Here is a 13,700-nt window from a genome sequence, read left to right on the forward strand (position 1 = left end):
CATAAAATGCTGAAGAAAAAAAGAAAGAAAACCTGCTGAGAAAAAAGCAAACCGTGTCTGCAGCAGCAAATTAAAACTTATTTACATGGACAAACCTGCTAGTTTCAGATGATTCTGATGAGTCAAGTTAAATTTCATTACAGAACACTCCTTTTTTGAATGTTAATTTAGTACATTTCTTTTTTATAGGTTGAGTTATTGGAAGAAAGCCAGAGAGTACTTCAGTCACATGAAGAAGATGAGCCCATTTAGTGAGCAGTTATAGTAGAAATGAGCCTGACTCTTTTCTTTTGATCCACCTGCTGAGGCAGAAACTGGAGCTCTTCATATTCACGGACAAGAGGTTTACTGAAGTGATAAATCCCCCAATTCAAAGCATTCAGGTGTACTTGGGAAGAAGAAGGTGGAGATGAGGCCACAAAAGGAAAATCTGAACTCAGGAAAGATTAACGACAAAATGATGGAATTCACATAGTTTGACAAACTTCTTCCGTCATTTTCACAACTGAAAATGTCAGTACACTTCATTTATTGGACTCATATTTAAATGTTTATGTCTTTTGCTGCCATTTTCTTATTTACAGCAATTAACAACTGGTTAGTTTAGTAAAACTTAATTCTAAGATGTAGATGTAGTTACTGTGTATTATATTTAGATTCCTTTTTTAAAAAAAATAAAAAAATAACGTGTGATAACACATCCCCAGTGTATCTAAGACTTTAGTCAAGTTTTAGAGACACTGGGGATGTGTACTGGGGAACTTTAGTAAAACATACACACACTACATAGACATATCCAAACATGCCTCACTGCTGTACAGGGGGTGGGGGTGTTAGTAAAGATTGTGGCACTTTATACAGAAAGCAATTAAACCTTTTAAGCACTACTCACTACTACTATACTACTACTACTACTAATAATAATAATAATAATAATAATAATAATAATACTAATAATAATAATAATAATAATAGTATCCTTCACGTTTTCTTGAATGGTTTATTTTTTGTGTTGATAACCTTTTAAATCAATAAGCTTTTCTGAATTTATTAACTTCAATCCTTTCTAATCTATCAAACCTTTCCAATTTAACAAATTATATTTTTAGGTTTTTTCAGGTGTTGGTTCCTCTGATGAGTTTACACAGGTGAGATATTCACACATTTACCGTTTCAACTTTAGGGTTTGGACGATGAATGTGAGACAACGTCGTGTGCGCCGATTTAATTCATCCGCCGGAAACCCACACTCGAACGGAGTTCCGGGGGGAATTCCACTTTTTCCATTATTGTACCAACGCACAAAATTTAGTCTGCTTGAAATGCTGCGAGATAAAATTCTACACAGTTGTTTTCGTGTAATTAACACTAGTAAAAGACAGTAAATACAGGGACAGTACATCCTAGAAAGTATTTGCCTTGTAAATATGTTAAAATTACAGTCCTTTATTGGGTATGTTATGTTGGTAATAAGCAGTTAAATACAGAGAAACAACACCTAAAATATTGAAATGTTTTTTTTTATCCAGGGTGAAGGATGGAAATTTAGCCTGTATTTAACTTTTATCATCTTCGGCAAGAACCATTTTTCTCTTGAGTTGTGGTGCAGTGCATCCTTTAAAAAGTGTCATTCTTGCAAATGGCTTCAGAACTTACCCAAGAAGTATGGTGAAACTGTAAAAAGAAATATTTTCTTCATCAGCATTTATCATCATCACTTCCAGCCATTGCAATTGGGTAGTTTGAGAAGTATGTAATGAAGCTATCAGCAGACTCAGCTACAGTGTATGTACGTCTTTTTTTTTTTTTTTTTTTTTTTTAACATTTTTGCTTCTCCAGGTACATGATAACAATAATCTGGGCCTAAGAGGACTTTTTAAAAATAAATATGGCTGCTGACCCCCAAAAAAGGTTCCCCACCCTAATTAGAGAGCTAGCCCCAGCATTAGGGGGTTACTTAGGGGGCAATATTAGAGCTAAGCATCTAGAAGTTTTTTTTGTAGGCCTATGATCATTTTTCTATGTTTTATTTCTTTGTGGCTGCGGCCGTGGCCCCTTTGTGAAGCTTCTGATTGGATATAAGGCAAAAGGTCAGATGTCAGTCTGTTCATGTATATGTGTATTATTATTATCATTATTATTATCATTATTAATAACCACAATAATAACAACAACAATAATAATAATAATAGTTGTGTGGAGTGTTCTTTAATGGGAACACCATCTTCCTACACCTCGCAACTCTAACCAGTGGCAATTGTCACCAGTTTCAGTCAAAGTGTGGACTCAGTTGTTGTGGCTGAAGTAGCAGAGTTCACTGGATCCAACCATTTGGAATGTGCATCCTTTAACCTTTGATGAGGCTACAGGGCCGTGGCCCCTCCCACAGGTCTCTGTCGCTGCAACAGTTCAGTGCTCTTGACACGTTACAAAACATTGGACAGTCTTGTCCTCTTTTGTGCACTGTACATGGCTCCTGGCCACTGCTTCCATTCTTGACACTCCTTTGTGACTAAACTGCTTCAAAAGACTTTCTTGTCCCATCCATCCATCCATCCATCCATCCATCCATCCATCCATCATCCATCCATCCATCCATCCATCCATCCATCCATCCATCCATCCATCCATCCATCCATCCATCCATCCATCCATCCATCCATCCATCCAGAGGAGAGCTTCTCACCCTATCTCTAAGGGAGAGCCCAGCCACCCTACGGAGGAAGCTCATTTCGGCCGCTTGTACCTGTGATCTTGTTCTTTTGGTCATTACCCAAAGCTCATGACCATAGGTGAGGGTAGGAACGAAGATTGACTGGTAAATCGAGAGCTTCGCCTTTTGGCTCAGCTCTCTCTTCACCACAACAGACCGGTGCAGAGTCTTGTCCTAGTTCTGGCCAAATTACTCTCTTCCCCAGAATACACAACCTTTTTTTTTCTTATGGTATGAGGTACAAATTCCCTTCCTTTTAGTTCTGTGGGGCAGGGAGGGTGGAGAGAACCTAAAGTGTTTAAATAATGTAACAATCTGATAAATGCTTCAGCTCTGTCTCTTCCTAGGTAGGATATCATCCAAGAATATGGCCACATGAGTGATGCCTGCAGTAGCCCCTCCTTGGTCTATTGAAGGCCTTGATGACAAAAAGTAGAACTTTGTTAATGCTCAAGCCTTTTTGTAAGTTTATGGTCACATAATTTTTGCTTCTTCCAATAGAATTTGGTGAGAGGCGTGACCACCTGTCCCGTTTGAAATCTCTGCAGTCTGTCATTGGGCTAAAGCACAGGAACCACAGGAGGTTCCCTCTCAGCATATTTAACCAGCTCAATTATGTCCTGAACTAAGAGAATCTAGATGCCTCTGTCCACTGTTCCACAGGGCTTGGGCTCTTTAAATATCTCGAGCTAAAAGCAAGTAAAGATTATTCTGCACAGATGGGGCAGAAGTCTGTGGAATCACACAAAAAACAGGATCTATCTAAGACTGTTCCTGGATAAATATAGTGTAACTTTTCTGACGTTAAATTTGGAGCAGCTGATCTCAAACATTAAATCTCAGAAGCAGCCCGTCACAGACACGCACGGCAGCGCACTGTGCACCGCAGAAACAGCTGTACGGCTCTAATTGATTCTTCACGTGTTCATGGCTCGGTGCGCGTTCGCGGACGTTAAAGGTAGCGTGCCCGCGCTTCTGAGCATCGTTTGAGAGGAGAGAAATACAAAGAGGGAGAGGGAGAGAAAGACGGAGAGCTGTAGAGCACCGAGTGTCCTCCAAATGTCTGCCTCTACAGGCTGCCGATGAAGAAGCTTCGCATTCCTGCGGCTGCCAGTTGACACGTCCAGTCCAGACGAATCAGGCTTCCAGACCAAGGAGCGGTCCTGCAGCGGACTGAGCGTTTTTCAGGTATGCGCCGCTCCTCCTCCTCCCGGCTTCTCCTCCGGTCACCGACGTCGACGTGTGTTTGTTCTGTATTTCGGCCCAACGCATGACTAGGAAAAGGTGAAGGCAAAACGGGCGTTTTGATTGTGGTTTATTTGCGGCAGCGATGCAGAAATGGACGTTGGCGTGTGCCGAGAACTGTGTAGTAGAGCCAGGCTCATGCAGGTGACATGACTCCGCCGTTTGCATGCAAGGGGCTGTTATTCAGCGTTGCAGACTAAACCTCCCAGTGATATTGTGTGGGTGTCGTAAAGGAGGACATAATGATAAAGCGGCAACGTGCATGCGATGCGTTCAAGCGTTCCGACGATGGCTGCTCTGAATCAGAGGATGCATTTGGAGCTACACTGTAGAGGAGCCAGGCAGCGACTGCGCGATGTTTCCCTGCATCTACTGTTGTCAGGGCTCTGGGCTTCACTTTTCCTGCTCTTGTGTTTCCCAGTTTCAGGGTGTGTAGATGGAGCCCTGCAGCGTTTTTAATCAGACTCCATCTGTGAACCACAATTAAAAGTCAGACTTGGCCCCAATAATCACTCTTTGGCAAGTTTTTGGTGTGGGATCATATCTCACTGGTTGCCATGCAAATCCAATAATCAGCCTCTTCTAAAAATGTCCTTGTCAAGACCTTGTGATGAAACACAAACCTTCTAAAATTTGTGCACATCAATTTCGTGCAGAAATTATGAATAATTGAACATTTTTTGTGGAAAAATGAACATGGTTATTCAAATTATCCTGTTCTTGGCGAGGTTGGGCCACATAATGTCCAGACCATTGTTCTTCTGATAAACCAGTGGACCTTCTGTCCACAGGAGAAGCTGAAATTTCCTGCGGCCCATTTTCTGGATCATGGCACAGAACAACAGCAGTGGACAGGGGACCAATGGGGTAGCGGATGAGTCTCCCAACATGATAGTGTACAGAAAGGTAAGGCTGCTATTTTTAGTCGGCATGCGTTGTGTGTGTGTGAGAACGCGTGTGAGAAACTCTTGATCAGTTTACCTCACCGTGAGCAGTACCAGAATGGACCATCCCTGCTGATGCTTGAAGAAGATATTCTCAGACAGCATATTTATATTCCCAACATTCTTACACACATATAAACACACACTGCTGCAAACATGCACTGTTTTGTTGTTGACCTGTTTAAGGATGAATTAGAAACAATATATATAATATAATTTATGTATTACCGACAGCACTTGTGGTCCAATTAGAGAACTATAGAAAATACACAGATGTATTTGTGTACGGTGTATGTGTGTCTCCTATGACCTACTGATCATTCCACTTGTGTTTGCATCAAGACAGGTATTCCTGTTAGGTTATTAGTAAAACCCTTGTGTCCCTCTCATGCTCATAAATAGGTGCCATATTCAATCATGCCAGCCGGGCATCGTTATTCCATGTAATAGAATGTTACAGCTTATGTTTTCTCGCAAATACTAGCCATATACGTTAGGAACACCAAATATATCTAAAGGTATAGAATGATTGGTTTTCCCCTTTGAAGCATCCCTGAAAGGATCCTGTGAATGTGTGTTTTGACAAAGTGATTGTAGTAATTTTTTAGTAGTTATAGAACTCCTGCTACTATAAAACAAAGGGTTCAGGTTAGCCATGACAACCTGTTATTGTTGGGGATGGTGCAGATTAACAGCTTTGCCATTTTCTTTGTTGTGTAGACAGTGAAGGAAATTGCATCTCTTGGTAAATTTAATTGAAGACCATTAAGCTATGCCAAGGCATGAAAAGCAGTTGTATCCTGTGTGAGAACTGAAATATTGAACTGAGGTCTTCTAAGCTATTCAATTACATGTGGCGTCTTTTCCTTCTTTTGCTATTGATCCACCATGATTTACAAACCCAACATGCAAAGAAGGTGTTTTCTTGTCTCCATGTTGCTGTCTCCTTGCCCAGTTGTGTGGTGTTTACCTTCAGAAAGGAGGATTAACTAATTCTTTCACAATTGTCAGAATTGGTAAGGAATTCACATTTAAAGGTACACTTATTGAGACAGAAGACTGCAGTGTCATTCCCAAATTGTTAACCTACCACCAACCTGGATATGAAGCTCAATAATGTCAGCAACCATCCAGGAGTTTGTAGTGTTTCAGGCTGTAGTTTCTGCTCCTGTATGGCGTCATTCTCTTTCACGATGACCAGGTAAATAAGACTTGAGCTGCCTGACAGGTCGGAACTTTGCTGAATCAGCCTGATAATGTATAAAAACTCTCCTTTACATTGAAGTTGTAAAGTAGTTTTATGTTTAAGCAAATAGTGTCCGCTGCTGTCTTCTGATGTTTGTGGTGTAGACACAGCTGCAGTCAGGAAGATTTCAGATATCTTCTTGTGCGTCTCTTCTGTCTCTGTGACCACTTCTGGCTGCAGCTTGGCCCTGGGGACTGACTGACCTACAAAGACTTCAGAATGCTCAGAAATAGTGAAGGCAACAAGGATGAAATTGTGCTTCTGGAGTAGGTTTAACTTAACCTGTAATCACCGTCTGGCTGAAGGTGACTCAAAGGCTGTTGCAGCCCTCACCAAGTGATCCACACCAGGATGAAATAACTGCTCAGGTGGTGCCTTTATGCCTTGATGTTGGACACCAATGTCACCGCCACAAAACACTAGCATTGCTATTTGGCTACAGGCTACATCTACGAGGACACTGACAGTATGTTGCAGTACATTAGTGGAGCTGTATGTTATGGGTACAGCAGAAATGGTCTCTTACCTTCCACGGCCTCAGACTTGCTCGTCCACCCCTCTGCTCTCGTCATCTGAGCACACACATAATGCATGTATATTTTATTTTGTGCTAGATGTATGCAGAGAGGGTGTTAACAAATAATACGAGACTCATCTATTTTATTGAGAAATGCAAAATTTCCAGTGAGCTGATTTGGATTTCTGTTGCACTTGTCTGAGAGTTTTTGTTAGCATCTGCATCCATGTAGCCTTACTGTAAATGCTAAATGTGCGGAGTGTTTAGATTCAAAGGCTCTCTACAGTGCATACATGTCTTCTTTCATTCATAACTTACATGTGTGCCACATGAATAATGATGTGATGCGTGCGTGCGTGGGCTCTATGTAGGTCAAATGTTGCTAAGAGAGTTGAATTTTTCATGCCAGTCTGAAACAGCTGTGGTGAAGTTTACAGCCACAGTTATTGTTTGATTTGATGTGAAGTGCCTTTTTTCACCTGAGGAACATCACAAAGATTAGGAAGCAACTGACGCGGCATGATGCTGAAAAGTTAATTCATGCTTTTGTTACTTCCAGGCTGGACTATTGTAATTCTTTATTATCATGGTGTCCAAACAACTCTTTAAGAAGCCTCCAGTTGATCCAAAATGCTGCAGCCAGAGTTCTGACAGGTATTGACAAAAGAGATCACATAACTCCTGTAATGGCGTCGCTTCATTGGCTGCCCGTTAAATTGAGAATTATTTTTAAAACCCTTCTGTTGACCTACAAGTTCCTCAGAGGCCTAGCTCCATCCTACCTGGAGGAGCTAGTGATACCTTATCAGCCCAATAGACCGCTCCGCTCTCAGAATGCTGGTCTACTTGTGGTTCCCAGAGTTTCTAGGAGTAGAATGGGGGGCCGAGCATTTAGCTACCAGGCCCCCCTGCTATGGAACCAGCTCCCTGTCCAGGTACGGGAGGCTGACTCCATTGCTACTTTTAAGATCAGACTTAAAACCTACCTCTTTGAAAAAGCTTATTGTTACTAATTCTGTAGTTCCAGCTACTATCATAGATAGACAAATTATCATACTTAGGGCGTCGCTAATCGTTAGGTCACATCTTAGCTATGCTGTTATAGGCCAAGGCTGCCAGGGTCCGGAAACATGATCACCTGACAGGCCTCTGTCACCCCACTGGGTCATGGTCTCCTCTCCTCTCCTCTCCTCTCCTCTCCTCTCCTCTCCTCTCCTCTCCTCTCCTCTCCTCTCCTCTCCTCTCCTCTCCTCTCCTCTCCTCATGAGCCTGGTCCTGCTCAAGGTTTCTTTCGGAGTCTTTCCTTGCCACTGTTGCTTGTCTGCGGTTAGGCCCTGGGATTCTGGAAAGCGCCTTGAAACAATTTTGATTGTATAAGACGCTATATAAATAAAGATTGATTTGATTTGATTTGAGATGCCACTACTGAGCTTTCTGTAGGAAGTATCCCTGAATGAAGCGTCTGAGGGTGAAAATGAGGCAAATCTGAGCAAGAGGGACTTTTTTGGGAGAGTGTTTAAACAGAGTGAAATTATGGGCTGTTAGTGTTCAATATATTGTGTGTTGTGGCAATGTGAGCGTTCTGTCCTTTCCATTTCAACGCGTGGGAAAAATATGTGGATGAAGCACATTTTCCCTCAGTGTGCCATGACATGAAGTGATGAACAAACAGAAGTAACAGAGGGCAGAGGAATTCAGCCATCCCATCGATTCCTCCATTGATTATTCGGTTGTGTACAAGAAATCATTTTGCAGAAACAAATGTGGCGTGTGCATAAGCTTTAACACAAACATCAAATTGGTCATTGTTTGAATGACTTCCAATTCAATGGTCATATTCCTTTTTGAGTGTTTTCATCTAATCTGCGTGTTAGTGCTACCGTTGCGGCCTGCCCTGTTCTCAATAACGGCACCCCAACATCCTACGTCTATGATGAATCATAAAGCAGAAGGATCTGAGCACATTTTCAGCTCTTTCTCTGTTAAGAGCCAGATTGAAGGGTTCTTGGCCTGCCTGTCTCTCTCCAACTGCAATCAGAATATAGGAAGACTGAGGGGGACGAGGCGGGCAGATCTATAATTGCCAGATCAGAGAGGAATCTTTGTGTGTGAAGTAGGACTCTTTGTACGGTAGCTTGCCAGGATGCCATTTGTCTCTATGTGTATGAAAACATGCATGTTCTTTTGTGTTTTGCACTCACATTTGAGGGACCGTGTGGGAGTTTGGCAGACTGTTAGATGGAGAACTGGCATTTATGGCTCTGAACAATCTGATCATTTTTTGCCTGGATTTTCTAACAGAATCAGTGACATAAGCTTGTGGTGATGAATGCAATTGTGATGTTTCTGTCATACAAAGATAGTCCAGATCATCAAATCGTCAGATCGTCAAAGCTTTGCGCTTCAAGGATGTTACTCTCTGAAGCTCTATTAGGCAAAAATCTTGGACTGTAAATTTTCCCAATATTCTGGGTTTGAGTAATAAAGCTATTTCATTTATAACTATTTTATTCTACCTCACTTTTTTCTGCCCGCTTTAATGATTGTAAATGAAAATTAAGTATGAGATTATGAGATTTTATGTTTTTCAGTTGATTGATAAACTGTTTCAAAAACCAAAAAAACTTTTTCTGCCTTTTCAGAATAAAGTAACAACGGAGTCTCGGGCACTACAACTGTTACCGTTAGAGTGTTTACTTGTTTAGTGTATTGTTTAGTTTTTGGTGGCTAATGAAGTGATCACATGATCATTTGATCACATGAGTGTCAGGTGCAAGTTGGAGACACACCATTAATGAAAGAGCATGATGCTGGTGTCCAGTTTGCCTTCAGGATGCACTAATAAGCTTCATGTCTGCGTGTGAGTGATCCTGGTGAAAGGGTGCATTAATACAGCCCTTCCATCCACCACAGCTGGAGTCTCACTCCTTTCTGCTAACATTATGTTAGGAAGCCTGTGTATTACAGGAAGATAAAGGCTGACTGAGGACTCATGTCTGTCTGGCCATTTAATTCCAGCTTAACATTTAGCAGAAGATTATAGAAGACGCCTTGCCAGGGTTGTCAATGATCCCTCTGGCATCTCTAACACGGCCCTAATGAGGTCTCCAGAGAGACAACAGAGCCTGAGGAGGAATCAGACAGTTTGATGTGACTTTCATCGGTGTATTGCTAATGCACGTATCTGTGCATCAGCTTAGTTCTCCTCAACCTGTCAGATGCCATCTGTTCTGCAGCTGCTTGTCCAAGTGGTGCCGGTGTCTGTTGATCCAGTCAGGACCTGGACCTCCAGGTGCATTTAGGATATTCCCAGCATATTAGCAAATTTCCATTGCAAAAACACTACAGGACTGGAAATGTAACCTTCCATTGAAGACACACATATTGTTAGTAAAGAGTTTCCTGTACAGTTTAGGCTGCAAACATGGTGGAGCTGCAAACTCGCTGGAACCATTTCTGTTCAGCAGATGGAGAACATCTCTGTGACAACATCCCTTCTGCAGTGAGCTTGTCCTCTTAACCTCTGTTTAATGCTCCTGATGTTTCAGTTGCAGCACAACTTCAAATTTTCTCGGAGAATACTCTATAGAAAGAGTCTTACTAAAGACTCAGGTGTTGCTCCAGTTTATAGCAGCCTTCCAATAATGTCAAAGTTCAGACCGTATTTTACAAAGCTAATAGTTCTTTGCATGTCTCCTCTCTGTTCTGCCAGACTGAACATCTACTTTTCTTTCCTGTTAAAGTTTTTTCTTCAGTCTCCAAACTTTTCATATGCTGTCATCTCCTCTTTTGATTCCTTTTCCGTCTTTTAGTTCTTCCTCCCACTTGTTTTGTTGACTTTTTGGTAAACCTGCTGCGTCCGATTGCAGCACTGTGGCAAACATGCACTTCACCCTCCTCCCTCGTCACCACGACACCCCCGTCTGTACCCCCCTCCTCTCACATCTCTCGCCTCGCTTTGAAGTAATCAGAGCTCAGGCCACTTCACTCAGCTTTGAGGGGAAGAGAGGAGAGGAGTGTATTTAGAGCTGCTAGTCATCTCTTCTCCTGTGTGAAATGATTCACTGACTTTCTGACTCAGAGCTTTATGAGCAACTCTCCAGTGGATGCGACATTTTCTGTCCAAGTGGATTGTAGCTGTAACTGGGAGTGCTGGCCTTGGTGTGCCCCTGCAGCTCACTGCTTCTCTCAACAAGCAATTTAGTCTTGGTGATTAGCCGGGGCTGAGTCGGTGCCAAAACAAAAATCCGATACTGCAGAAGTAATAAAAGTCACACAGCGATCGGTCCTAGTTATGTTCTGCCTGAGACTCCTATTTTCATTTGTTGAGCTGCGACACCTCTGCCAATAACCATTCACCTCTGAATGGGCCAGTCTGGCCAGTAGTCAGGCTGCGTGTTTCTGCTGAGCTACTTCCAGCTGCAGCTTCATACATTAGCAGCTTGTTGCTGCTGCTGCCGCTGCTGCCGCTACTGCTGCTACCGCTACTGCTGCTGCTCTGCTGCTAACAATGCTCTTTTTCTGACTTGCGACTGTATAAAACAAAATACAGTCACAAGTCAGTCCCTCCATTCTCCATCAATATCCAACCCAAATGACCTAAATTTTTGGACATGAGTGGCGTGGCTGCAGTGACGGACTCATTTTTGCTGCTAACACTAAAGATTCCCAACATGCTTATGAGGAAACCTCACATAAAGCTTAAACATTCCTACAATAGACTTGTTTAGCATCCCTAGTCTCTAAATTCTAAATATGCAACCTGGAATCAATATGACATTGTACTCAGGAGTATCAGGGCTTCTCTCCAGCCTGGCTAGCAACAAGTGCAGCGATTTAGGTTTCTGATCTTAAACATCTCAGAGAGCTAGAGATGCGTCTTTGTAATTAAACTTGTTAATATTATTGCCTCCATTTTGATCACTTGTCAGACATAATTAACATTTCAACAGTTTTTAAAAATTGAAAATTATTTATCAACATCAGTTTATGGATTAAAAAATTAAAACTGGGTTACTTGCATAGTTGTCAACCCTACACTGGAGACTTCACTGTGCATCCTCCTATCACCCTGTTGAGGTCACTCCCTTGTTATCCTTCATATTTCACACTTCTCATTTTGAAGTGTTTGTCCTGTTGAAGATGATGCACGTTCCTTTTTCATCCTCCTTTATTCAGCCAAATGTAAAATGTGATTCACACTTACGACGTTTGTTTACAGTAGCTGAAAATTGTTCATTCAAAGCATTTTTTGACTCCATTGACTAGACAGTATTTAAATGACAATTACAGATATACTCTTCTATGATTGGACCCGTGAGAATAATTATTACAAGTTGATTTGGCTATTTTAGGTGTAATAAACTTCACTCTTCACTTTCACTCACTAAGGCTTTAATGACCAGTGCAGACTGACCTGTGAACTGGGCAGCAGTGTATGCAGAGGTCAGTGAAGTGGGAAAATGATGATGGTCAGAGTCCCAGTTGACAGCTTTGCCATGCAGTGGACTTGGCCAGCCATTCCAGATGCTCTGCTTCCATCTGAGTTTTTCATTTGCTCTTGTCATTGTTATTATATTGGTGCATAAAATATGTACAACATTGTTTGTATTGTTGCTCCCATTGTCCTCTTTTATTTGATTTTTTTTAACTCTTGTGCAGCATAAAATGGGCTCTATCAATAAGGATATGACTTGATTTCAAGGAGTGCATATTTTATGCAATTCTTCTGTTACAGCTCAAAGGCTGTAAATGAATGAGTGGACAGTGTTGACGGAGTTGTCCATAAAGCCACAGTATAGATCCAGCTGACACAGATGTGCAGAATTGTCTCTCCTGCCTCTGCTGCACAGAAAATATGTTATTTTAGCCTGAGCAGAGAAGAGACAAGGTCACATTTTTATATTGCAGAGGGATCTGGTGGAAAAGCTCCATTGTATTCTTTGAAACAGACTTATTGGATTTGCAGATATTAGCGTGCCTTGCCTGTAATTTTAGCGGCTCTGTTTGGAAATGGAGGAGCTGCTACTGGACCAGAGCAGAGAGGTTAAAACCATGGGAGAACACATAGAAATGGTTGTAATTAAAATGTATTTCTATGAAAGTGATTATGGTGATACATATGATGACACAACATTTGACAGTTTGGTCGGTTTGAGTTCTACTTTGCCTCCGTAGCTTCACCTTCATGGCCTCATGCTGTCATTGTCACTCGTGTCCTTATCAGTTTGTTGTCAGTCCTGGCTGAAGCACTCTGTCCTGTCACATCGTTCTCCATCGTCTCTGAGCTGCAGACTGGAGATGGAAGAAGGACATCAGCCTGCCAGTATCCAGCTGTTTCTCTCTTATTGGTATTCTGGGCACACAGAGTCTTCCTCGGTGTCTGCTGTACGTGCCAAGGAGGAATGTAGGAAATCAGGGAATGGAGAGCAGAGGAGTGGTGTGAGCCCCCTCCATCTTATGTTATGTGGACCTAAAAATAGACAGCATCCTCCCTTCTTCTCTAATCCCAGTGCATCTCTGTTTTCACACCCAGCATCTTTCCTTGTATCACCTTCCTCCCCATCCCCTTCCTCTTCCTCCGTGTTTTTCTGTAAACATCCTCTCTGGTGTCCATTGATAACACTTTTTCAGTGTAATCCCAGACAGTTTGGGCCTTACAAACGGTCTCGCCTTGATGAAGGATTAACTCTGGGGGCTGTTTACTTTAACACTACAGTATTCTCAAGGCTGCTCAGACAGAATTAAAAGCATCCTCATATTTACAGCTAGTTCTTCTCACAGATGGACAGGATTAAATACAGGATCTATGTCTACGGTGCAGGTCGGGTGGGTGCAGTTTGGGAAGATTTTCCTCAATTTGTCTAATATTATTTATCTTCATCCAATCATTTGTGATAGCATGCTGGCTGAGTGATGGATTCATGGTAGGTGGGCAGGAGGGATATTGGCTTTCAGTAGATTATGTTCTAACACATGGCCAAGGTTGGCTTAGTCATGGCGCCCACTGCACGCCCACCAAAAAGATGAGAGAGA

The 13,700-nt window shown here is 42.0% G+C and overlaps 1 protein-coding gene across 1 annotated transcript in view; it reads left to right on the forward strand.

Annotated features, from left to right (window-relative positions):
• Positions 1-3,594: 3,594 nt before the first annotated feature.
• The window catches only part of rgs7a (regulator of G protein signaling 7a), a 33,931-nt gene continuing 23,825 nt past the window's right edge, over positions 3,595-13,700 (forward strand). The window contains exons 1-2 of the mRNA XM_057046751.1: positions 3,595-3,901; positions 4,750-4,864. Coding sequence (XP_056902731.1) covers positions 4,787-4,864 — 78 coding nt within the window. The 5' untranslated portion in view covers positions 3,595-3,901; positions 4,750-4,786. The remainder of the gene's footprint in view (positions 3,902-4,749; positions 4,865-13,700) is intronic.

The sequence above is a fragment of the Takifugu flavidus genome, chromosome 11 (genome assembly GCF_003711565.1).
Source record: "Takifugu flavidus isolate HTHZ2018 chromosome 11, ASM371156v2, whole genome shotgun sequence".
Taxonomy (NCBI): Eukaryota; Metazoa; Chordata; class Actinopteri; order Tetraodontiformes; family Tetraodontidae; genus Takifugu; species Takifugu flavidus.